The sequence below is a fragment of the Sciurus carolinensis genome, chromosome 1 (assembly GCF_902686445.1).
Source record: "Sciurus carolinensis chromosome 1, mSciCar1.2, whole genome shotgun sequence".
Lineage (NCBI taxonomy): Eukaryota > Metazoa > Chordata > Mammalia > Rodentia > Sciuridae > Sciurus > Sciurus carolinensis.
Window position 1 is genome coordinate 18,788,228 of NC_062213.1, and position 25,285 is coordinate 18,813,512.

The window sequence follows — 25,285 nt, forward strand, 5'->3', positions numbered from 1 at the left end:
TAAAAATGGTATAAATTCAATGGAATTGCATGTTCAGGGACATATCTTATGGGAAATTTCTGTCATTATGAAATAGAACATGTTGCCTTCAGCGCAGTGAAAATAGTGCAACTTGTTTATGGAACTTTTTTAAGCAGATAGGGAAAGTAAACTCGTTTAAAAATTAATTCCTGAATGCTTCAATTTTCTGATTTAAAAAGATATTTTATTAATCAGTTAACTCAAGATTGTTTTAAATTATTGTTTCTATCCTGAAAAATCTTTTATTCTTCAACTGCTACTCCCAGGTTTAAACCATGGCCTTTGACGAACTTCTACAATATGTAGGCAGCGAAGGGAAGTTTCAGGTTTTGACAATTATCTTTTTCATGCTTTTAAATATCCTGACGCAACCGCACGATTCCATTGAGAACTTTACAGCAGCCATCCCAGCTCACCACTGTCATGTCCACCTTCTTGACAATCCCACATTCAAAACCAATATCACCATAAACCTGACAACTGAAGCTCTTCTGAGGGTCTCCATCCCAGTGGGCCCAAACCAGAAGCCTGAGCAATGTCGTCGCTTCCTCCAGACTCAGTGGCAACTCTTAGATCCCAACATTTCAGCCATCAATCATACTGATCCTGAGACAGAGCCATGCCTGGATGGGTGGATATATGACCAAAGTGTTTTCACCTCTACCATCATTACTAAGGTAATACGTTAATAATGGGGACAGGGGGTGAATTCCGTGTGGAGGAATGACAGTTTTCAATTGGCATCAATTATCCAAGAATAGGAAAGGGAAGGAGAAACTTACACAAAGGTGTGTGTGTGTGTGTGTGTGTGTGTGTGTCCATTTTCTCCAGACAGATGAGGTTTCAAAGTCAAGGTCTGTAGTGTTATACCTTTGACATATGCTTTATGGATATTCATTTTTATATTTCCAAAAGCAAGATGGATCACTATTTGTATACGTTTAAAAGAGTGAATTCTCAGAAATCAGATGGTCTAGGTGATCATCTGAGATCTGCCACTCACAGCTACTTTCTGTTTTATTTTACTAATGTTTAATACAAGATGATTTAACCTTTTGGTTTTTTAGGGCAATCTCAAGTTATTAGTGTTATCTTAGCATAATTATTAAAACACAGTTTCCTACACAATGTAATGACTATTTCAGACTAGTAAGGATGATAGGACCATATCTGAAATCTGGCATATAGACATCTTCAACAGAATTTAGCTAGGAGTGTTCTAAATTGTTGTCTTATATATATTTAAAATGGGCACTTGAAACATGATACGTACTGTATATTATACAAAGTATAACCAATTCCTTCTTCAATGAAAGCAGAAACAAGAGAAACTATGTTAAGAGAGGCTACTTTCCTTTGCTGTTATCACATGCCCAATCGATGATAGATAAGGAAAATACTCGTTTCCAGATCATTTCCAACCTTGGCTTATTGCAAGTACTTACAAAGTTCCTTCCGATGTGAACCCAATTATTATTAAATGTTAACTCAGAAAAATGGAACATTTCTAATGAATTGAGTAGAAATGTTTATTTAGGTATTTTGTGATCGAAGAAAATGCAATTAATTTATAACCCATTTTATCAGAAGAAGAAATTCCATAGCACTCTCTCCATCTGGGGAATTTACTGAAAATTAGGAACACAAATTTCAAAAATTTTAGCTTTTTTCATCTGGTTTTCATGGTCATCTACTATTCTAGTTTTGTCTTCTCTTTTTAGATACTGAGATGCTGAATTAAGGGTAAGTCTCAAGTCTTAGCTTAAATAATTCTGTATATTTTATACACTTTGAAACTAACAATTAATAGGATAGCCATATGTTTGATATATCCTATTAAAACATTTCCTCCCATTATGTTTTTAAGTACAATTTTGAAATAAAACCATTTTCTTCTTTATGCTAATAAGTTTGTAATAAAAGTTTTGCATTGATTTATAGAAATCTTAAAAATATGTGATCTTCTGAAAGACAGTTATTGTGGATAGAATAACTGCAGGTTTGGTTGTTCACTGTAAGCAAATTCTATGTTAGTTTTGTATTCTTATGTAATATTAAAATTAGCTTGGTGCTATTTGCCATAAATAGTTTATATTTAAGTAGAAAAATGTGTAAATAATACTTTGATATAACTCCTGTAAACTATTTATTCTATAAAGAGTAAAGAGATGAACTGTTGAGAAAGTTAGTTTTCTAAGGTCACAGAGTGAACCAGGAGACTGTGGTTCCAGTACTTTCTCTACTTCTGGTCTGTGCTTACATTCGTTTGCTTTTGATAAGGTATGAACTTGCATTTAATGAAGGCTTGAGATCCTAGTTTAACCAGGGGATATCAGCTATTAACTTAACAAACGTTAAGTATATACTCGGGTGTAATAGGACTTTTGCACCGTTCCAGGTAGCAACAGACCAATTACCCTTCTATCCAGTGGAGCATTCCTTGATACCTTGCTTCAAGATCTTTCATCATATGGCCTCGTGCTATATTCTAATTCATGTAATTTCCTCTCCTTACTACACTGCCTTTTGCTTACAGTTGACTTTATTGTCTACTACACAACTCCACCACCAATAGTGTGATCTTTCCTTTCACCTGTAAATCTACTTGGCACGTTTTCTCCTCTAAAACGCTCCCTCTCTCTAGCTCCATGTATGCCAACTCAGGTCTCTCTTTAAAGAGTTTTCCTTTGTACGAGCATTCATTGATCTCTGACATATCCTTTTTTGGGCTGCGTATTCTTTCGCCAGCAGTTACCACCTTTTGTGTCACAGTAGAACTTTCACAGTATGTTCAATTAAGTTGTAGTATCTGGAAATTACTATTATTTTACTCAGTTTGCCAAGCTTTTGGGTTTCCATTTTTAAGCAGAGGATACTTAACATTCTATGACACTATCACCTTTTTTTGCAATTCAGTTACTTTCATGGCATTTTTCTCCTTATTGGTATGTTCTCAGTGAATTAAATAAGTTCATCTTTTTGAGCTTTTCTCTTATTTCACTCATAAGACAAATTGGCTCAAGGAGTCCTGGACAACACCAAGATCTCAGAGATGGAGGGTGTGAGAGGCTGTACCACCATCCAGATTGTGGATGCTACTGACTCTTGCTATCCTTTGAGCAGGGTATATCGACCCACACGGTTTCGTCACTGTCTCTGGAAGCATCAACGCTGTCACTACAGTGTCCTAGTTTTGAAAACATATTTTATTTTTGTTCATTCCATTCCATTTTTTTTCTAACCTTGAAGACTTTTGATTCACTAGACTTCTCAGTCAATATGTCAGATGTACTTATATTATATAAAACTTTTATCAATTCTTCCTGCTGTTTCTGGATCTCATGGACAGTCACAAAGCCTTCTCTGACCTTTTCTGTTATCAGTTCCTGTACTTCCGCGACACAGTGCCTCAGCAGTGCGTCACCAGAATCACCTGTAAAGAGCTTCTTTAAGAAACCTTGTGTCTCTGTGAGATGTACTTCTCTGAAGTTGTTGACTTAGGTTTCCATTGCATCCTCCTCTGAGTGTGGAGAAGGTTGGATGGATGGATGGAAATATTGTAGAAGACTTGTTAGAAATGCAGTTTGTCTAAACTTTCTTCTTCTCTTGTGTTCTTTCCCATTTGTCTTTCTAATTCCTTTGCCCTTCGGCTTATTGGTTGGTTAGTTTGTTTCTAATTGTGCAGAGTACAAAAATCACTCTTGAATCACCTTCTCTTTATACCAGACTATGCATTATAATGACAAAGAAAACCCATTTTCCTCATGGTTGTACAAATAAAAATAATTTTATTTCAAATATGGTTTTTGCTTTGTAGTCACAGTACTAACTAAATCCAATAGCTAATAATTCAAAGGAGAAAACTCTTGCTACTCTCTAAATGGCGAGGGAAGGCCAACTTGTACTATGAATTAAAAGGATAATGAATTTAGCATTCGCTGAAAATTGTTATGTTGATATACTTCTCATGTACATATTGCATTCTGCTTTTGTCACTGAGATTTTAAACTTTATTGCAATACAAATATTGTCTACAGTATTGAGCAACAATAGGTCCACAGATTCTAGTCTAGAGGCTAGAATATAACTATTGTCAATATTAAAGAGTAATTTTTATAATTTTTCACACCAACCAATTTACTCACCAGTTGTGTTTATGACCTCCTCTTAACTGCCATTTTTTAAAATAATTTTTTATTTTTACAGACAGCATTTGGATTCACTGTATACAAATGGGGTACGCCATTTCATTTCTATGGTTGTACACGATGTAGATTCATACCATTCATGTAATCATGCATGTACATAGGGTATTGATGTCTGTTCATTCCACTATCTTTCATACCCCACCTCCTCCCCTCATTTCCCTCTACATAATCTAAAGTTGGTCCAATCTTCTCTCACCTCCACCCTCCCACCCCCATTATATATCATAATTCACTTATCAGGGAAAACATTTAACCTTTAGTTTTTTGGGATTGGCTTATTTCACTTAGCATGGTATTCTCCAATTCCATTCATTTCTCTGCAAATGCCATAATATTCTTCTTCTTTATGGCTGAATAGTATTCCATTGTGTATATATACCACAGTTTCTTTATCCATTCATCTGTTGAAGGGCATCTAGGTTGGTTCCACAAGCTGGCTATTGTGAATTGAGCTGCTCTAAATATGTGCTACTATGTGGCTGCATTACTTTAGTATGCTCATTTTAAGTCCTTTGACTACCATTTTTAATTCTTGACGTGACACCATTTTCTATTCAATGTTTTCCAGTGGGACTTGGTGTGCGATTATCAGTCATTCAAATACTTCACACAAGCCTTCGCCCAGTCAGGGCACTTGGTGGGCTGTGCTCTCAGTGGCATTGTTTCTGACAGGTGAGAGTTCTCTTCTGAATAAGGTCCGTTTTGTAAACCTTCACACACACTCGAAAAGACTCTGTGCACATGTTTACTGATAATTATATATTCAAAGAATATAAGTATTCAAAGGACAGAAACCAAATGATAAATGGATATGACTCAAGGATATAAAAAATGCTGGAAGACTGAAGTCACTAGTCCAAGCCAACAGGAGTGAAACTGGTCCATAGAGAACTGAAAGTTCCCAGGATGGAGGTAGCATTTAAAAAAAAAAAAAAACCCAAAAAACAAAAAACAGGGAGCAAAAATGTTCAAGAAATGTAGAATGAAAAACATGATCGGCAAATAAAGCTCACAAAAGGTAAACAAGTAGCCAGTAAGTGGGTTAAGGAACTGAGAAGATATTTCACAGAAGAAGATATTGATCAACAAATATATGAGAAAATATTCAACATCTCTAGTAATTAGAGAACTACAAATCAAAACTATTCTAGGATTTCATCTCACTTCAGTCAGAATGGCAATTGTCAAGGGTACAAGCAACAATAAGTGTTGGTGAGGATGTGGGGAAAGGGTACACTCAAACATTGCTGGTAAGACTGAAAATTGGTGCAACCACTCAGGAAAGCAGTGTGGAGATTCCTTAGAAAACTTGGAATGGAACCACCATTTGACCCAGCTATCCCACTCCTTGGTTTATACCTAAGGGACATAAAGTCGGCATACTACAGTAATGCAGTCACATCAATGTTTATAGCAGCTCAATTCACAGTTGCTAAACTGTGGAACCAACTTAGATGCCTTTCAGTAGATGAATGGATAAAGAAACTGTGGTATATATACACAATGGAATATTACTCAGCCTTAAAGGAGAATAAAATTGTGACATTTTCAGGTAAATGGATAGAGTTGGAGAATATCATGCTAAATGAAATAAGCCAATCCCCAAAAACCAAAGGCTATCTCCTCTGACATGTGAATATTGATCCATAATGGAGAAGGAGAAGGCAAGGGAAGAATGGAGGAACTTTGGATTGCATAGAGGGGAGGGAGAGAGGGGAAGGGAGAGTAAATGAGGGTGAGAAAGATGGTGGAATGAGATGGACATCATTACGCTAGGTACATGTATGATCACACAAATGGTATGACTACGTCAGGTACAACCAGAGAAATGAAAAGTTGTGCTCAATTCATGTACAATGAATCGAAATGCATTCTGCTGTCATGTATAACTAATTAGAACAAATTAAAAAATTGAAAAATAAAAGGAATGAGAAAAAATGGTAACATTGATAGATAAAGTTAAGTAGCGAAGTTTTTTGTGAGCACTGAATTCTCATTTTCTCCTTAAATTTGGAAGTGAGGACAACCAGAAACATTTGATAACTCAAAACACTGATTGCATGCATGCTATCTTTCAAAATGTATGTGGTATTCTTAAAGTAGTCATTGAGGAAGATTCATTTGTGGGCAGACTGTATAATTTTTATGAAAAGAGAGAAAAATTATAGTACTTTGGTGATTATACAGAAATCTATGGAGAAAAGTTCTAGATTAGAGAAAAGGCTAAGGGAAGGATCCAGGTTAATAATAAGGCAGATTTAAAACAAAAGATTAAGATCAGTAATCTTAATAAGGAAGAAAACAATCCAGTTAATTTGCATAAATATCTATCCAAGGGGAGAATTAGAATATAGAGGGCCATTAAAACTTTGAGGGTACTGACTTTGATGGAAACAGGACCAGAAATAGACAAATTATCTAATCTGAGTTCTAGTATATCTGAAATAAACAAATATGCAAATTAACAATAACCTTCACAGATATTAATATTATACAGAGAGTGGACAAGATATCAGATCTATAAACAATCACCTGAACAGTGGGATAAGTGTTGCAATATAAATGCGAAAGGACTAGGATTTACTGTAAAGCAAGTGAGAAGCCCACACTATCTTCATAGGCTTCTGACACTTGTCACTCTTGTCTGTAAAATGGAGATGATAAATTTCAAATATTTATAGTTTCCCTATCCTTTGCGTGAGTTACATGGGTAGTACTTGTAAAGAACTTACAGTGGAGATTACACTTACAATTCTAGGAAAAAAATCTATTACTATTGCTTTTATCAATGATGAAGAGAATAGGGTACGTTTACTTCAGGGGATTGAGAAGAGATCATAACCGGTGAGAAGATTGACTTGCCTGTGTGGCAACGTGTTATGCTGCTCTCAGGACAGATACAGTGGAAACTTATCTTACTGAAGGATGAAGTTTTGAAATATGCTCATGCATTCTAGCTTGTATTACAAGGTCGGGAATGGAGCTCAGTGGCCGAGGGCTGGCCTGGCATGTGTGAAGCCTTGGGTTTGATTTCCACCACCACATGAACAAAAAAAATCATAATGACTTTTTCTTTTGTGACATTTTTTGTGTGTAAAATTCTTCTGTGAGTCATATTTTTGAAACCCGCATGATATTTTTTAAAGACTACTAAACAGTCTTTTCTTTTCCCCCCCAAAGTTAGTTTGTTGATTTTTGAGTGAAGAACTAGAATTACTTGTATGCCTTGTTTTAAAGACATAAATATATAAAGCATACTTGAAAAGTAGAATCCACATAGCTTCCTAAGACACTCCTAGAATTAAGACTTTTTAGGCGTAGATCAATGGGGATTGATATTTTAAATCTAGGGCTCATTCCACAGCAGTGAGTGAAACAGAATATCACGTGGTACATCTGCACCTTTATACCTTTTCTGTCTTTAAAAAACAAATCCCTTTTAATTATTTTGGTAAACATTATGTAAATTCTGCTGTATTAGTGGCATGTGATTAGTGACTTGACTCTAATATTTAGGTTAAAAAAAAAAACAACTCAGTTTACTGGTCATTTCTAGAGTGACCATTATGAGGGTGACACTATGGTTATAGTTACTTAGAAAACTAGAAACTCAGTTCTGGTGTTCTCCTGGAATGTGCTGATGACATGTACCCATGGGCTGTATTCTTCCTTAACTACTGCTACCCTAGGTTTGGACGGAAGCCTTTGCTGGTCTTCTGTTGCCTGACCTACGGAATCCTGAGCACCTGCTGTGCCTTCGCGCCCGTCTTCATCATTTATGGTATTCTGAGGTTCCTAACATCTGTCTGCCTGAGTGCTATTCTAAATAACTCTTTAGTATTCAGTAAGTAAGTCTGCCTTGATCTGTGCACGTGTGTTATGACATTTTTGCAGTCCTCTTTCCCAAATGGTGTTTGAGACCTTACTTGTTTTTTCTTTCATTTAGTTTTAGAAGGGAGCTCACCAAAATGGAAACTAGTGGTTACCACACTCTTTTCATTATCTGGGACTGCTGGCCAGATATTACTTGCAGGCCTGGCTTACTTTTTCCGGGATTGGCAAATGCTCCAGTTGGCCATTGCCTTGCCCTGCCTCATTCTTTCTCTCTTTGTCTGGTACGTGAACTTTGGTATATACTAAGCCATTTGCTTAAATGATTAGGATACATAAAGCTTTATCTCTACTGAGAAATATAGTACCATTTATTGCTCTCAGGATCATTTTTAAGTGTAATACTCCCCCAAAATACTATTTAAAATTAAAAAGAGAAAACTCAACTATAAGAGAATGAACCCTTCAGTAAATTTATAAAACTAGGTGAATTGGCGGCTTAATATTTTTGCTTTCCCTATCATGTTTTGGCTTGGTTGCTGAGATCCTTCTCAGATCAGTCACAGATCATCCCTACACCAGAGAGACAGTGGTAGTGTGAGAAGACAGATCCTTTTTTGATTTCTGTTTAGGGGAGTGACAAAATTTCCCAAGCACTTATTTTGAGGTTCATAAATTGTAATCAATCTTCTCAGAGATAAAATACTAGAGATTTTATATTTACTAGAGATCATTTAATAGTGATCAAATAAAGTTTTGATAATATTCAAAACTTTCACGAACATCGGAAAGTTCACACTTAAAAATTGAGAAACTCAGAGTCACATATGGAGGTGGCAGTAATTTCTGAAATAAAAATATGAAACAGAGAAAGAAAAGAACATTTATATTTTGAATCAGGGAATCTTTACAGCTTACTCAGAATCCAAAAAACAAACAAACAAACAACAAACAAAAATGCAAACATTTTTCTTCCTGTTGCTGCAGTATAGTCATTGAAAATAGGGAGTTGACTAACTCCAGAGGTATCCTTTCTGAACAGTGTTCTGGGAAGATTAGCACTGTCCATGAATGGACAAGCATCTCTCTGGACTGGAATGTGACATCTCCTTGCAAAATCTCCACCTGTCTCCTTTCAAACAGTGGGATCTCAGAGTCAATCCGCTGGCTCATGGCAACCGGAAAAACAGAACAAGCATTGAAAGAGCTCCAGAGAATTGCCCGTATAAATGGAAAGAAAGAGGTGGCAAAAAGTTTGACTGCCGAGGTAAGGAAAACCTGGGGAACACTTCTTTTATCACACTTCTCTCCTCCACCAACTGAGGAAAAAAAAATATTGATATACATAGTCAAGAAATGTAAGAAGTCAGGACAGACCTCGAATTCGACTACTACTACCCTTTGTGTAGACCCAGTATTTGTGGATTTCCAAAATTACTTTAATATTATATTGGGAATTGAAAAAGAATTGACTAGGGGCAAGTGCACAAGTATTCATCACTGAGGTAAGGGAAGAGTTGCAGATGTGTCCCTATTCTTTCTTTCTGATTCTCTGCAGTCAGTATCCATCATTATCATTCTTCTGACAGGACATCTCTGATGATGGGTTGATCCAAAGCCTATTACAATTCAGCTTTGCTGACACTCCCAGAGGAAGTAATATTCGAATTATCCAGGTATCCCCTGAAGGGATTCAGGTCCCTTTAAAAGATATGGACTGAAATCTCAGCAAATTGATTCCAAAAACAGTATTTTAATTAGAGTTTATTGCCATGATCCATATTTTCCAGGTGGAAAATATGTTTTTGTGTGTTTTCTACTCTCATATCTGCACTAAGTTAGGCTTTTTTAATGCATACGGTGAGTTTGGGTTCTCATGATAAATTTATGTGAATGGTTGATCAATTGTAATCATTTCACTCAATTAGGAGAAAAGAAAAGACCAAGAGGATTAATAGGTTCCTGGGGATAATACAGAATATAAAATTTGAATTGGAAAGCCATCCATTATGATGTATTAGACATATAAGACTCAAATATGCTTGAGAGATGATGGCTGATACATGGAGAGTGAATAAAAAGCTGGATAAGTTCTAATTCCTAGGTCCTTGATTCATTTTGAGTTGAGTTTTGTACAGGATGAGAGACAGGGGTTTAATTTCATTTTGCTGCATGTGGATTTCCAGTTTTCCCAGCACCATTTGTTGAAGAGACTTTCTCCATTATATGTTTTTGGCTCCTTTGTCTAGTATGAGATAACAGTATTTATGTAGGTTTGTCTGTGTCTTTTATTCTGTACTATTGGTCTACCTGTCTATTTTGGTACCAATACCATGCTGGTTTTGTTACTATTGCTCTGTAGTATTGTTGAAGGACTGATATTGTGATACCTCCTGCTTCACTCTTCCTGCTAAGGATTGCTTTGGTTATTCAAGTTCTCTTATTGTTCCAAATGAATTTCATGATTGCTTTCTCTATTTCTATGATGTAAGTCATTGGAATTTTAATTGGAATTGCATTGAATCTGTATAGTGCTTTTGGTAGTATGGCCATTTTGACAATATTAATTATAAAGAAGAATAAAATTATGGCATTTGCAGGTAAATGAATGGAGTTGCAGAATATCATTCTAAGTGAGATAAGCCAATCCCCAAAACCAAAGGCTGAATGTTTTCTCTGATAAGTGAATGATGATACATAACGGGAGAAAAAGGGGGTAGAGAAGAATGGAGGAAGGATGGATTTTATAGAGGGAAATGGCTGAAGAGGGGTGGGGGGGAAGGAAAAATAATGGACTGAGACAGACATCATTACCCTATGTACATGTATGATTACACAAACCGTGTGACTCTACTTGGTGAACTATCGGAGAAATGAAAAGTTGTACTCCATTTGCATATAATGAATCAAAAAAATCTCCCTATATTGGATATTTTCATGAATTCAATATTTCTGATAAGTCTTAATAAAAAGCTATATATGAATATCCCTGTTCTTGATTATACTATAATGTTTTGAATCTTAAAAGAGGTACATATAACTACTTAGCTAAAAATGTTTACAAATACAATATAAAATTAGTATATTAATATAAATGGTATTTCTTTAATATGTGAAATCAAATTATAGTACATGTAAAATGAATTAAAATCTTGAATATATAAAAATCTCCAGTAGAATAATAGAAAAAGTTAGTTGAAACATTCCCCAGTAGTTCACCAGGGAGAAGATTCACCACCATGGACTACAAATTACTTTATGGAATTAATGTAAATGCAGGTTTCTTAAGGAGAATTTAATGGTGGTTTTATGATAATCAGGGTTTAGTTATGAGCATCATTTAGCTAATTAGGGCTCTGTCAAAAGGGTACACTAACGATACTTACAAGCAATAAATAATCTTACAATTATTAGATGCATCAGAAAAGGTTTTCCACAACATTTTCTATCACTTGGAAAGCAGTTTTATAAAATATATAGAGATTTGATTTTAAATGTTTATTTAAATACTGATCTTTTTTCAGTGATTTAAATCACTGTATCATTTGTGAGCTGCTTTAAATTTCAGGCATGTCAATATGGTTTTGTGAGATAATCATTCTTTCTTTGGTTCCACAGTACAGAGGTGGCAGCATCAGGGAGCAGAAGGAACAATTTTGGAAATAAAAGACCTTTTTCCTGACTCTAAATAGCCTGCTTTTTGCTCTCTCTTCTCTCTCTCTCTTTCTCTCTCTCTCTCTGTGCATGTGTAAGGTTTTGATATCTAATATGAAGGAAGAATTGAATACCACAAGAGAGCCTTCCGGAATAAAAGACGTTGTGTTTAATCCTGTAGTATTCAAGACAGTGTTTTTCATTGGCATTTTAGGGTAAGTGGTTTGCTTTTTCATCTTTGAACACACCTTCAACAGTTTGAGCATCATGCTGAGCAATTTGGGGAATGCCTACTTTAAGGGTGCACATAATCCCTCCTTTATTTAAAGCAACAGAAACAGAAATACAGAGAGAAATAGGACACGGTAAAGCAATCCAAATGGCATCCAGTTTGTGGAAACGAGCCTATGGGATAGTGGAGATTTATAGACACTGGAGAAATCAACAGATGAAAAGATGTTCAACATCTCTAGTAATAAGAGAAATGCAAATCAAAACTACCCTAAGGTTCCATCTCACCCCAATTAGAATGTCTATTATCAAGAGCACAAGTAACAATAGGTGTTGGCGAGGATGTGGGGAAAAAGGTACACTCATAGATTGTTGGTGGGGTTGCAAATTAGTGCAGCCACTCTGGAAAGCAGTGTGGAGATTCCTTAGAAAACTTGGAATGGAACCATCAGTTGACCCAGCCATTCCACTCCTTGACCTATATCCAAAGAACTTAAAATCAGCACACTACAGTGATGCAGCCACATCAATGTTTATAGCTGCTCAATTCACAATAGCTAGATTGTGGAACCAACCTAGATGCCCTTCAATTGATGAATGGATAAGAAACTGTGGTATATATAGACAATGGAATATTACTCAGCCATGAAGAAGAATAAAATTATGGCATTTGCAGGTAAATGGATACAGTTGGAGAATATCATGCTAAATGAGATAAGCCAATTCCCCAAAATCAAAGGCTGAATGATCTCTCTGATAAGCGGGTGATAATACATAACGGGGGGTGGGAGGGAGGCAAGAATGGAAGAAGGATGGATTACATAGAGGAAAAAGGGGGGTAGGGAGGGGGAGGGGGAAAGGAAAAATAACAGAATGATACAAGCATCCTTACCCTATATACATGTGTGATTACACAAATGGTCCGACTCTACTTCGTGTAGAACCATAGAAACAAGTTGTACCCCATTTGTGTACAATGAATCAAAATAAGTAAATTAAAAAAAAAAGGAAAAGGCAGATGGGATCTCAGCAAAGTTCTACTGAATGAGAGGAAGGAGAAAGCTGGTGTTCAGATGAATTGTGCCTTCTTATTTTACTGCAAGGTTCTATATTCCTAAGGTTAACAACACAGTATTTTGAATTATATAAATACAAATTCCATTTCAAGTATTGCCAAAGACTGATTTTGGACCCTATCCCTCTTGGGTGTGCAGTGGTTTTGAATGTGCATTCTTTTATTACACTGTGTAGTTACATGAGAAAATCTGTGTAAAGTGTTGTACTGGAAGTGGTTGATGCATTTTTCCTAAAGGAATAAAGGTTAAAATTGACAGCTTGAACATACGATATGTAGGACTAGCCCAAATGTGAAGATGAGCAAAATGAGAACAAGAGAAGTTACATGACTTTCACAAACACAGGATTGTTACTGTAAACACTTGTGCTGGATCTGGCAGCCCATGGATTGAGTCCATGATTTTATATATGGGTACCATCATTAGAAATGGCTATGTGTTCCCAACACTTATTATCTAATAAATATACACATAAGTATGAATAAACACCCCTCCTTGGCTATTTTAGATCTTCTAGTATCTAAATGAAGTAAATAGGTCAAAATGGCCTGGATCAACATGATATTATTCAAAAGTGTTAAAAATTGAAATGTGAAAGGAAAATTATTCTAAACTCTTAAAAAATTTTACCATCATTTTCTAGTGCTGTTTAAAAATAATTATGGTCTCCTAAAAATGATAGGCAATTAGAGATAGTTACATTCTATCTTTATAGTAGCCATTTTAAGAATTGGCAAAAAGTACATATTAGGTTAAAAATTACTACAGAGATTATTTTAAATTATCCTTTTATCCTCATGCTCTGGGAAATAACTCTTCTCTGGGTTGTTCTCTCAGTTGTTCACTTAGATGTATGGATGCATACTAGGCACAAGTCAATGTGATAAGACTCAAATCATAAAGAGAGAAATCTCTGTCTTATCTAGGAAAAATTTATAAAATAGATTTAGAAAGCTGAACTCCAAAATATTTTATAATCATAAAAATCATATTCTTATAGAATATAAATTTGATATAAAGCATAAAATTATATAGACATACATAATGTAGACATTACTTATGTATATTATTCTACTCTACTGATTTTAGTGAACTATAGTGTTTTGACTTTTTTTTTGCTTTTATTGGTACATTACACATAATAGTTGGGTTCATTTTGACATAAATCATACAAGCATGGAATTTAACTTACCACAATTTAGTAATTTCAAATAAATAGTCACTAATGTTTTCTTCAAAATTACAGAAAATTGATTTTTAGGTCTTGCTAAAATTTTTTTCAAATTCCAAAAACATAAGTCAACATTTTTTTAAAGACATGCAAAAATCTAGATAAATATGATGATCTTCTATGAAAAGATGAAATAAATCATTTTCTATTTCTCTTTGGGACTAAAATATTTTTAGTTTTCATTTTGGATCTTGAAATACTCATCTCCAGAACTTAGACCAATTATAGTAGTAGACCAAATGCATTTTGTTTTTGGTAAATTTAGTTATTTCATTCCTTGCTTGATTCATTGTGACTTTGCTTCATTACTCATTTTTTTCAAGTCTTTCTAAATAAATTCCATTACATTATAAATCCTTCCATTGCATTGCATACTTGAAATATTTTGGTTTTAATCATGTTTGAAGAAAATACAGATTCTGAACACACAAGTGCACACACACACACACATAATAAAGTGTATTTATTTCTGAGTATATTGAATGCTTCTGTGCTTTTTCTCCCAGGTGTTCAGCAACATTCAGTTACTATGGCCTCCTGCTGGATGTTGATAATTTGGGGAAAAACATATTTCTGACCCAGTTTCTACTAGGAATATCAGACATACCCAGCAAATTACTTTCTTATTTTATATTAAAGAATATTAATCGTCGTCCTTCAAGCAGTTTTTCACTCTTTATGTGTGGAGGTTTTATTCTGCTCACTATATTTGTGTCTAAAGGTGAGACTTTTTCAGTGTTTAGAATCTCTTTAGGGATGCATGTCTTTAAACAGGGAATTTCCAAATAAAAAACAATTCACCCTTGTCTAATGCCAAGAAGAGCATTGGAGTCTAATTTTAAAATCTAGGTGCTTTGAGTGTCATGTATTGCTTAATAAATAGAAGTCCACCTTTATGGCTTTCTTGAAATAGGAGTTATCATTATACCAGCTTTTACCAGGCATATATGTTTCTGATGAAGTCATGCCTGGGAACCCTGATAGTAGCAATATGTGCTTGGTCCCACAGCATCATGTAATTTGTGCTAATGACAAGTCGTTACTTCTAAGACCACTCTAGATGGCATTCAAATTTAGTCAGATAAGTAGGAGTACATAATGTACTTATCCTACAGATAAGTAGGAGTTTACTTGATGAAGAAATACAGGAAGGGAATACAGATGCAGGTAGTTGTGGAGAAATACAGAAAGCAGGAAGAGAAATATGTGTCAAAGGTATTTTGGAAACATTCAGTCATTGTGTTACTTGATTATAAATTTTGAGGAGGTAGGCGACAGATTCAAGAATATATCACTTATCTTTTGTTAATAATATGCCATTGAAGTTCTTCACCAATCAGAACTGTAGGTTTCTGTTTGGACAGAAACAGATCCTGCTGTATATTTATAGAGTTCAATGTATTTATATAAAGAAGGTAAAGCTAGAGTCACAGGCCGTGGTTAATCGTAAATGGGAGGAAATTAAGGACTGAAGAAGGGCAGTATCTTTAGGAACAACAACAACAACAACAACAAAAACAGGGTATAGAGTCAAGACATATTCTGGAGATAAATTCCCAAATCTTGGGAATTCACTGGAAATAAAGGATGAGAAAAAAAATCAGTCAGTCAAGATGATTTTCATGTTTCTGACAAAGGTACCTAGTGAAACTGCATTTTAAAAATGGAAGGAAGGACATAATTTGGCAAAAGTTAGAAGTTGGAGTTTATCTTTTTTTTTAATTCATTGTACACAAATGGAGTATAACTATCATTTCTTTGGTTGTACACGAAGTAGAGTCATACCATTTGCGGATTCATACATTCACAGAGGGTAATGATGTTTGTCTCATTCTATTATCTTTCCTTCCCCTGCCCTCTTCCCACCCTTCATTTCCCTCTACACAATCCATCCTTCCTTCCTCCATTCTTCCCTTATGACCCACCATGCCCGTTATGCATCATCATCCACTTATCAGAGAAAACATTTGGCCTTTGGTTTTGTGGGCTTGGCTTATTTCACTTAACATGATATTCCCCAACTCCATCCATTTACCTGCAAATGTCATAATTTTAATTCTTCTTTATGGCCAAATATCGTTTCAATGTGTATACATACCACAGTTTCTTACCCAAAGGATTTAAAATCAGCATACTACAGTGACACAGCCACATCAATGTTCACAGCAGCTCAATTCACAATAGCTAGATTGTGGAACCAACCTAGATGCCCTTCAGCAGATGAATGGATGGAGTTTATCATTGTTAACATGCTTTGTCTGTGCTAACAATTTCAGTTTAAGTGATTGTCATACAAAACGACGTAAACAGAGAAAGGAAATTGTTTTTTATGCTCAAGGCAGTGGGGGCTATAGATTTGTGTTCTAAGTACCCATAAGTAAATTCTGAGTATACTGTCTTATTTCTGTTATCATTGTTATTTCTATACCTCCACCTCCATTAACTATCATCCCTATAGAGCAAACTCTCACCCCACCACTCTCCAGCTCTGCTTATTTCCTAACTAGTCCCACCAGTGCTCTCTCTGTAGTGCAGGCTAGGTATCTGAAACGTCTAGAGATCCTGCTGTGCCCCCCTTGAACTTCTCTGTAGCCAGTCTCTTCTTTATGTGGACATTTTATAAACTATTCTCTTAATAGAGTCCCTGTGAGCTAGTGTTTTGCACTTTAGTTCACTCTTTAAAAAACTGTAGGTATGCGGGAGTAATTCTCTTTCTCAGAAAAGACCGTCCAGTTGCTTTTCTACCCTAGTTTACAAAGTCCCACTTACTCTCTGGTCTTGACTTTTCATGCCACTTCCTCCAGAAAGCCTTTCTCCCAGCCCAGTTTTGAGTTGAGCATCTTTCTTGTGCCCCACACATTTTGAAACTTCTCACCGTTGACCGTCCTGTACCATCACCTCTGTAGTTTTTCTTTTTTTCCCTCTACTTGAATATAAACTCCTTTGGGACTGGGTTTTATCCTATTAAATAACATTACCAGAATCTACTGTTTTTCTTGCATGCATTATGAATAAATGACCTAATTAAGGATGGGTGGGTGTATACATAGATGGTCTTAAGAAGTAGCTGGTTATTGAAGGTGTCATCTAAGTTGAGTTACTACAGATAAGTAGGGGTTTACTTGGTGAAGAAGGACAGAAAGTTTGCACCAGAAAGAGTGTAAGAACAGTTAACATGAAGTCCACTCTTTTGAGAAAGTTTTAAGTGCACACTATCTTATTGCAAGCTTTGGAAACACCTTGTTGGGCAGGTTGCTGGAACTTCCTCAGCTTTGTCACTGCAAACTGATGACCCTGGAGCAGCTCCCTGTACCCACCTGCCCATTCCCTAGCAGCCGTCATTCTGTTGTTGACTTCTATACTTGTAACAATTTTTGATTTCTAATATATGAGGAATCACACAGAACTTGTCTTTCTTCACTGATTCATTTCACTTAGCATGATGTCTTCCAAGTCCATCCACAATGTCCCAAAAGGGAGAATTTCCTTCTTTTATTTTAAGGCTGAATACCACTTCATTATATTCATATACTATATATACATATTTTTCGTTTGGTATCTGTATCTAGATATTTGGGTTGTTTCCATATTAGGGCTGTTGTAAATAATGCTGCAATGGACCTAGGAGGGCAGATAGCTCTTCAAGGTTTTCATTTTGATTCTTTTGAATATATCCTCAGATATGAGATTATTGGATCTTGTGATATTTCTTTTTTTTTAATAAAACCTATACATTATTTTCCATAGCTGCAGTACCATTTTTCATTCCTTCAACAGAGCACAGAGGTTTCTTTTTCCCAATATCCTCACCCAAAATTATCTTTTTCGTTTTAAGAATTGCCATCTTAATCGGTGGGAGGCAATGTCTCACTGGGGTTTGCAGTTCACTCATGACCGGTAATATTAATCATGTCTACATATACCTGTTGACCATTTGTACGTCTCCTTTGGAGAAATGTCTATTGAATTCCTTTGCCCACTTTTAAAACACGTTATTTGATTTCTTTTTTTTTTTTTTTTTTTTTGGTAATTCAGTTTTAGGAGTTTTTTACATATTTTGAAAATTAACTCCTCAGATATATGATTTGCAGTTATTATCTTCTGTCCTGTGGGTTACCTTTTCACTGCTGAATTTTCCTTTGCTGTGCAGCAGTTTTTCTTTTTAACGTGAGAGACTTTGCCTCATGTTTTCTTCCAGCACTTGTACAGTTTCAGGTTTAAGTCTTCAATTCAGTTTAGTAAGCTTTGTATATAATGTGAGAGAGTATGATCTCTGCAATTCCTCTTTCTTATGCTGTCTTACCATCTGTTTTCCAGCTGATTTGTTCAATGAAAGCCAAAGTCTTGAGCTTAGATGGCAGATGGTACAAGCAGACCAAAGTATTCTCCCCCAGTCCTTTAAAGCAAAGTTTGATTCCAGATAATTGCCTAGTGGTAAATATTTATGAAATATTTGTAAAAAAAATGAATGAAAAAGTAAATAAATGTTGACACAACCCAATATTTTCCCCCAAATATTGTTCACAGAGATGCACGTTCTGCGCCTCATTCTTTTCCTGTTGGGGAAATCATCTGTTTCAATCTATATGTCCATAATGATAATCTTTACCAATGAGCTCTCACCAACAGTACTGAGGTAAGAAAGGAAATTGCAAACATTCCATCTTGAGAATCTTTGTTGAATACTGCTGGAAGCTTCTAGAAAATTTAAATGAGTAAGTACAATTCATTTAAAAAGTTACTTCAGTGAATTTTTAGAAGAGAATAATTGACTGACTACCCTTGGCACATATTTTATTAGATCAAATGATTCTGCAACATTTTGCCAACTCTCTCCAAATTACCATATATACAAAACTAGTTATACAGAGTTTTCAAAGTAGAGTCATGATTGTCTTCCCAACCTAACCCCTGTAGGGTTAGAATAATAACCTACCTGAGCCTATTTCACAACTTCTTTGGTGGCTCCAAGAGCATCTTTGTGCAAATTAGAAAAAAGGTGCACCTTTCTAACGTCACTTTCATCTGCAAAAACAAAATACTGCATAGTAATAAATGGGCAAAAGTATAACACTGGACCTAGTATTGCACACATCCTTAACTATGGACCTGTGTCTGCCATGAGTAGAACTTCCTGTTCAAAACAGGCTTTTCCATACAGACTCCTAACCATTATGCTTATTTGCCAAGCCCAATACTTACCTTAATATTACTCACTAGTGTGTTCTCAATCCTTGAAGGAAAATACTTCCTAAATTATTTTTGGGGGTGGGCGGAATACTGGGGATTGAAATCAGGGGTACTTGATTACTGAGCTCCATCCCTAGCCCTATTTTATATTTTATTTAGAGACTGGGTCTCACTGAATTGCTTAGTGCCTGGCTTTTGCTAAGGCTGGCTTTGAACTGCCTCAGTCTCCTGAACAGCATGTGCCACCGCTTCCTAAATTATTTCTAACTTTAATATAGAACCTTGAATCCTTTTCATAATCTAATATATTTAAAATGAAATAGCAGAATTTCAGACAATATGGCAAAGAAAACATGGAAAATAGCTATTTCAGCTATTTCTTTGGAAAACATTTTAAAACATTGCTTGTTCAATTATTTATTTATTTTACTGCAGATCTTTGGTTTAATTTTTCTATTAATGCCACATATTTCATTTAACCAGGGAAGACTCTTCTTTTACAGTTACAGAGTACTACATGCTTTTTGAAAACTCTTTATTATAAATTACCATTTCATGCATTTCTATCCATCTGAAAAAAAATATCGTCTGCAAAAATGTGTTCTTACATATCTTAAGAAATTCTATTTCCTTAGACCAGAGAACATACCATGTTTCTCCTTTTTTGTAGAGGACTTACTGAAATTCTTAGCATGATATATACTATCAGTCATCAGACAAAATATGATGACAAGCATAAATCATTTGGTTTGCACAAAAATTAACTTTTGAAACAACATACTTTGGTATGATGTAACATACAGAAAGCTGTACATACTTAACATATTTGACTTTATGCGTTTGGGGATAATTATACTTCCATACATTGATGATCATCATAAAGACCACAAACATATCCATCACATTCCCAAATTTCCTCCTGCTTTTTGTTATCATTATTATTGCATCTGGCAATAACATGTAGCGTTAAGTATACAGTACAGTATTTTTGACTGTAGTCAGTGGGCTGTACAGTAGGTGTGTAGAACTGAATTATCTTGTGTGACTGAAACCTTGTACCTGTTAGCCATCATCTTGTCACCTACCTGGGCATGCTCCTGAGTGTCCTGATGGTCTTGTCCAATTTTCTTTATCTTTTCAAGAACTCAGTTTCATCCTTTATAAAATAAAGCCCATAAAATATGCACACTTATCGGAATAGAGATTTTTGTGGATATCCTAAGAAAATATATGTGAAATGGCTACTTTACCCAGTTTTCTGTAAAGAAATAAAATGTTAATATAAATTGAACTAGCAGTTGTTGAAATCATTGAGAAAATTCCTTTAATTTTTAAAAAGGTTATTTCCTGCAATGAATTATCCTTCAAAATTATCAATATCTATAAGAAAAATTTCCATCATTCAAATATTTTTATAAAATACCTAATGTTTCTTTCAATATTCATATAGAAATTTACAATGAACATTCATATATATTATGTAGGGTGGCTGGATTTAGTTGAGAAAGGAAAGAAAAAGAAAGAAGAGATAGAGAAAGAATGAAAGAAAGGGAAAGAAAAAGAATGAAAGAAAGAAGAAAGAAAGGAAGGAAGGAAAGAAAGAAAGACTACTGGACAACTAATTAAATTTAAATTTCAGATAGGTAACATATTCTTGAGCACAAATGAACACATCAGTAAGTAAATATTTCTCGATTCCTGCTTATAGCAAAACATTATTGTTATTTTTCTGAAATTTGGATGTAACTTATCTTGTTTTTTATCAGGTAACCCCATTTTGTACTTTATAACCTTTGAATTAGTGCATGTTTTCTTCATTTTACAGCTGAACCATCTCCAAATCACATATAAGATGTATTCTGTACAAAACATAGAAATGTAACTTTAAATTACTTAAAGGGTGACTGAAAAAAAAAAAAACCCAGTCATGTCAAAAATGGAAAAAAATGCTTTAGAAGGATCAGTTAGCAAGAATTGAGGACGTGCACACACGCATTGACTGCAGGGAAAACCCACTTTGGCTCTGGGTGGTTTAAGTAAGCTTCACTGAAAAATGATATACATGAGCTAGAATTTGAAAATGGGACTGCGTTCACAGATTCAAACTTTTTCAGACAATATTTTCTTTCTTTGAAGGTCGACAATGCAGGGCATTCTCTTTTTCCTTGCCAGAGCAGCAGCGACACTTTCTGCGTTAGTACTTTCAACTAGGATCTATTTTGTCCATCTTCCAGCGATTCTCTATGCAGTCTTTCCTATGGCAGTGTCAGTATTTGTCTACTTTCTGCCAGAGTCCTTTAATCTTCCACTTATTGACACCATCGAGGACATGGAGAAAAGGTAAGCTCCTCTGTAGTCCCTTGTGTGAAGCTAGACTGTATAATTATGACATGATTTGACAGAATATTGAAGACTACTATGCATTCCAGTGCATAAGACAAAAGAATAGAACATTTCATTTACTTTTGCTAATTTCCTGTGTGGGGATACATGGAGACATTTTATAAGCTATACACCTGTGATTTGCACTTACAATAATTTTATCTTCACTGTGCAAATATGTAATATTATTGTACAGAGATGAGATATTATCTAATATTCTTATATAATTTTACTATTTACAAAGTGCTTTCATAAGCATCAGGTCATATAATCTTTGATTTAAAATTTATTGTTCCTATACTACATGTGAGAAAATTGAAGATTTAAAGGATTAAATAAAACGTAATAGGCAAAGCTCATAGGTTAGTAGGAACACTTGACTGAGTTTATACGAACAACTCCATTTTAAAATAAATAATAAATTTGGGGGTGAAGATTGATACTGGTATTATCCCCTTAAATATTTTTCTATTACCACTTAAATAATTCATAACATTGAACTCACAAAAATACATATATTTCTTCTTAGTTCCCCAATGAAAAACCTCAAGTTTCTAGTCTCAAACTTTGATAATCCAGATCCAGATATATGGTGAGAAGCATGTATATGCAAAAAATGTAAACAGGACATGAATTCAGTAACAAACCTTGCAAAAATTCATATTTTATCCATCCATTGCCCATGCAAATATCTCAAGTTTTTCCTTCAGATAAACTATATAGCATCTAAAGACAGTCTATGGATGGAAAGTATGTTATCATCTCCAAATTATCAATATGTTTCCAGAAAAGTTTACTTCTTGTTCTGTTTAGGACACTGATAAAAGATTCATGTATTTCTTTCCTACCTTATGTTCTAACATTTGAAGTCCTGTGATGTGGGGATCTCTCAGCCATGTCCCCTGTGGGTGAGAAAAGGGTTAACTGCCAGAGCATGATGTTGGCTATAAATCAATCAATTACCCATAAATGTATCTAATCAATAAAAACATAATAGCCAATACTCCTTTTAAATGAGAGGGGGCGTGATGGGTCTGACCATACCAGTTCTGGTCTCTAACAACATGGAGTAGCCCAACTCTCCTTTATTTATAATCATACAGGTAAAGCGGGTCAAGACTGGGAGGAGCTCCTTCTGTGATGAACAGGATGGGGTGGAGTTAGGGGAGTCATTTTCTCAGGGGAACTCTCACAGAGCTAGACAGGGTACCGCTCCCACACAGTGCCACATACTTCCTGGCAATCTGGGACATTCCTCTGTGGTATCCAGTTCCTAAAAACCAGACCTCTGTGTCACATGGCTCAACCTAGTCTGAATCTACTAAATAAGGATGACTCCCCACACTATGGCTAACCTTAGAAGGCTCTTGTAACTTCGTCATTGGAAAGTAGTTTGGTTTTGTCTAAATTAAACTAGAAAGAACCCTAATTTACCAAAATGCTCTAAAGAAGCTGGTGTTCCAAGCAACCCGTTAGGGAAATGCTGAGATAATGGCTAAAGTTTGCTAAGGGGAGACTTGTCTTCAACCAGAGTCACTTCAGCAGTCCCAGGTTTTGATCAGTTTTCTCTTGAAGACGGAATCAGTGCTTCATGATCTGTCATATGTAATTTCATGGAACAGGTGATCTTCATTGAGTGGAAATAATACTTCCCTGATATGCTGAAGGTAAAATAGTATAGAATTAGAAATGAAAAGTTCTTGGATTTTAATTCCAAATCTGCTTTTAAGTGTGCAAACTGGGTAGATTACAAGAGGCCTCAGAGTCTCTTATTGGTCATCTCTAAAACAATCATGCTAATTTAGTGCTGCTTGCTCAAAGGATGGTAAGAAGTAATCATGAATATGTAAGAGAGGCACAAACTTTAATGAAATACAAACCAAAGTTTATTTTTTGTTTCTGCAAGATCCATTATGGCCACTCATCTGTTTTTATTTTGTTTCTTTGTTTACAGGTACAAGTTTAGAAACAAGGACACCCAAACCAAACAAAGAAAAGACCTCTTGGCAACCAGTGAGTGCTAAGGAGACCAAACACATCCAGAGTGGAAGAGATTCATATATTTTCAGATAATACCAAGCAACGTTTTGATTGTTTTGTTCCTTTCTGTAACTGTGACCTTTGATGGACATTCACTAATATAGTTATAAAATATTGAATCATAAAAATAATCCTTCAGCGAACAAAGCATAATGTAGATCTGAAACTTAAGGCATCACTAAATGTTGAAGATAAGGTTCCTCCCATTAAAAAATGGAAAATAAATTGGTGCAATAGAAAATTTGTCTTAGAATTAAATGGAAAAGGAACTGAAATTGGACATTAAAGACAAAGTGTCTAAAGAAAACTTTTGATTCAACATCCATGGTTTTCATGATATATATTATATATACATATATATATACATATATACATACACACAGATATGTACACATGCATATATATGTAAATATTGAGAGTTGAGAATAACTATAGAAAAATTATTGAATATGATGAATAACAATCATTTAGATGATTCAGGTGCTGCTGTGAGTAATTAAAGGGTAAGTGTCTTATTAAAGACACACATATAATAAGTCCAGCATTTCAGTTTTTAGACACAAAATGTAAATATAGTAGGACTACAGTTGAGCAATATCATAATAATCATAAATTGAGCTAATCTTCCCATTTTCATAGTGAACAACAGGTAACATGGGAGTCACATCAGTGAGACTGATGAAAAGCACAGGATGAATATGCCCCTTTCCCATCTAATATTTCTGAATAAAGACTGGATTTGAAAAGCTGTATCAAACCAGACATATAAGGTTTAGTATTTTTCCACATTTCAGAAATGCCTGGGCATGTTAACTCCTTCATGAGTTATCCTTGCCTGCCCAGGCTGACTATAGACCTGCCTCATAACTTGCCTGAATTAGCTCCCCCTGGCCTAACAGGAAACTAATGATGGACATGGACCTTAGAAGAGGAAGTGATGTGAAAGCAAATGTTTTCCTGAGTTCAGAAGGTATAAGAAAGGTTAGAGGCTGTTTTTGCCCTTCAAGACAGGAAATTGACATCTATAAACCATTTCCTGTTGTCCACAAGTTCTTAGCAATAAAGCTAGTGATACCCATTCCTTTAAACTAATGAAAGAATTGGGGGAAAGAGCATACTATTCATTTGTTAATATGTGGAGGTAACCCTTTTTACAAAATCCATTATCTAAGCATACTATTTTTGAGATTCACTCACATTATTGCTAAATAGTAACTTATTGTGTGAATATACACAATGATGTACATTTGAATTGTTTCCAGTGTTTGACTCTTAAGAATAAAGGTGATAGAAACATTATTATAAAATTAGTTTTGGGATTTACACATTAATCTTTCTTGGTATATACTTAGTATTTTTAAGTCATAATAAATTTATGTTTTGCTTTATTTAAACTATCAGTCTTTGCAAGTCAAGTGGTT

The 25,285-nt window shown here is 35.0% G+C and overlaps 1 protein-coding gene across 1 annotated transcript; it reads left to right on the forward strand.

The window, feature by feature from the left end:
* The first annotated feature begins 296 nt into the window (after positions 1 to 296).
* On the forward strand, positions 297 to 23,848 carry LOC124978833 (solute carrier family 22 member 22-like). Its single transcript, XM_047542720.1, has 10 exons — positions 297 to 698; positions 4,798 to 4,901; positions 7,919 to 8,073; positions 8,176 to 8,344; positions 9,204 to 9,327; positions 11,814 to 11,929; positions 14,759 to 14,973; positions 18,780 to 18,888; positions 21,579 to 21,782; positions 23,779 to 23,848. The coding sequence occupies exons 1-10, from the start codon at positions 297 to 299 to the stop codon at positions 23,846 to 23,848; spliced, it is 1,668 nt and encodes a 555-aa protein (XP_047398676.1).
* The last annotated feature ends 1,437 nt before the right edge of the window (positions 23,849 to 25,285 follow it).

Excerpts from the sequence above, each read along its gene's own strand:
- LOC124978833 (XM_047542720.1), top strand. The coding sequence starts at position 297 with ATGGCCTTTGACGAACTTCTACAATATGTAGGCAGCGAAGGGAAGTTT. Across the intron at positions 4,902-7,918 it reads AGTGGCATTGTTTCTGACAG|GTTTGGACGGAAGCCTTTGC; the intron begins GTGAGAGTTCTC and ends CTGCTACCCTAG. Across the intron at positions 9,328-11,813 it reads CAAAAAGTTTGACTGCCGAG|GTTTTGATATCTAATATGAA; the intron begins GTAAGGAAAACC and ends TGCATGTGTAAG.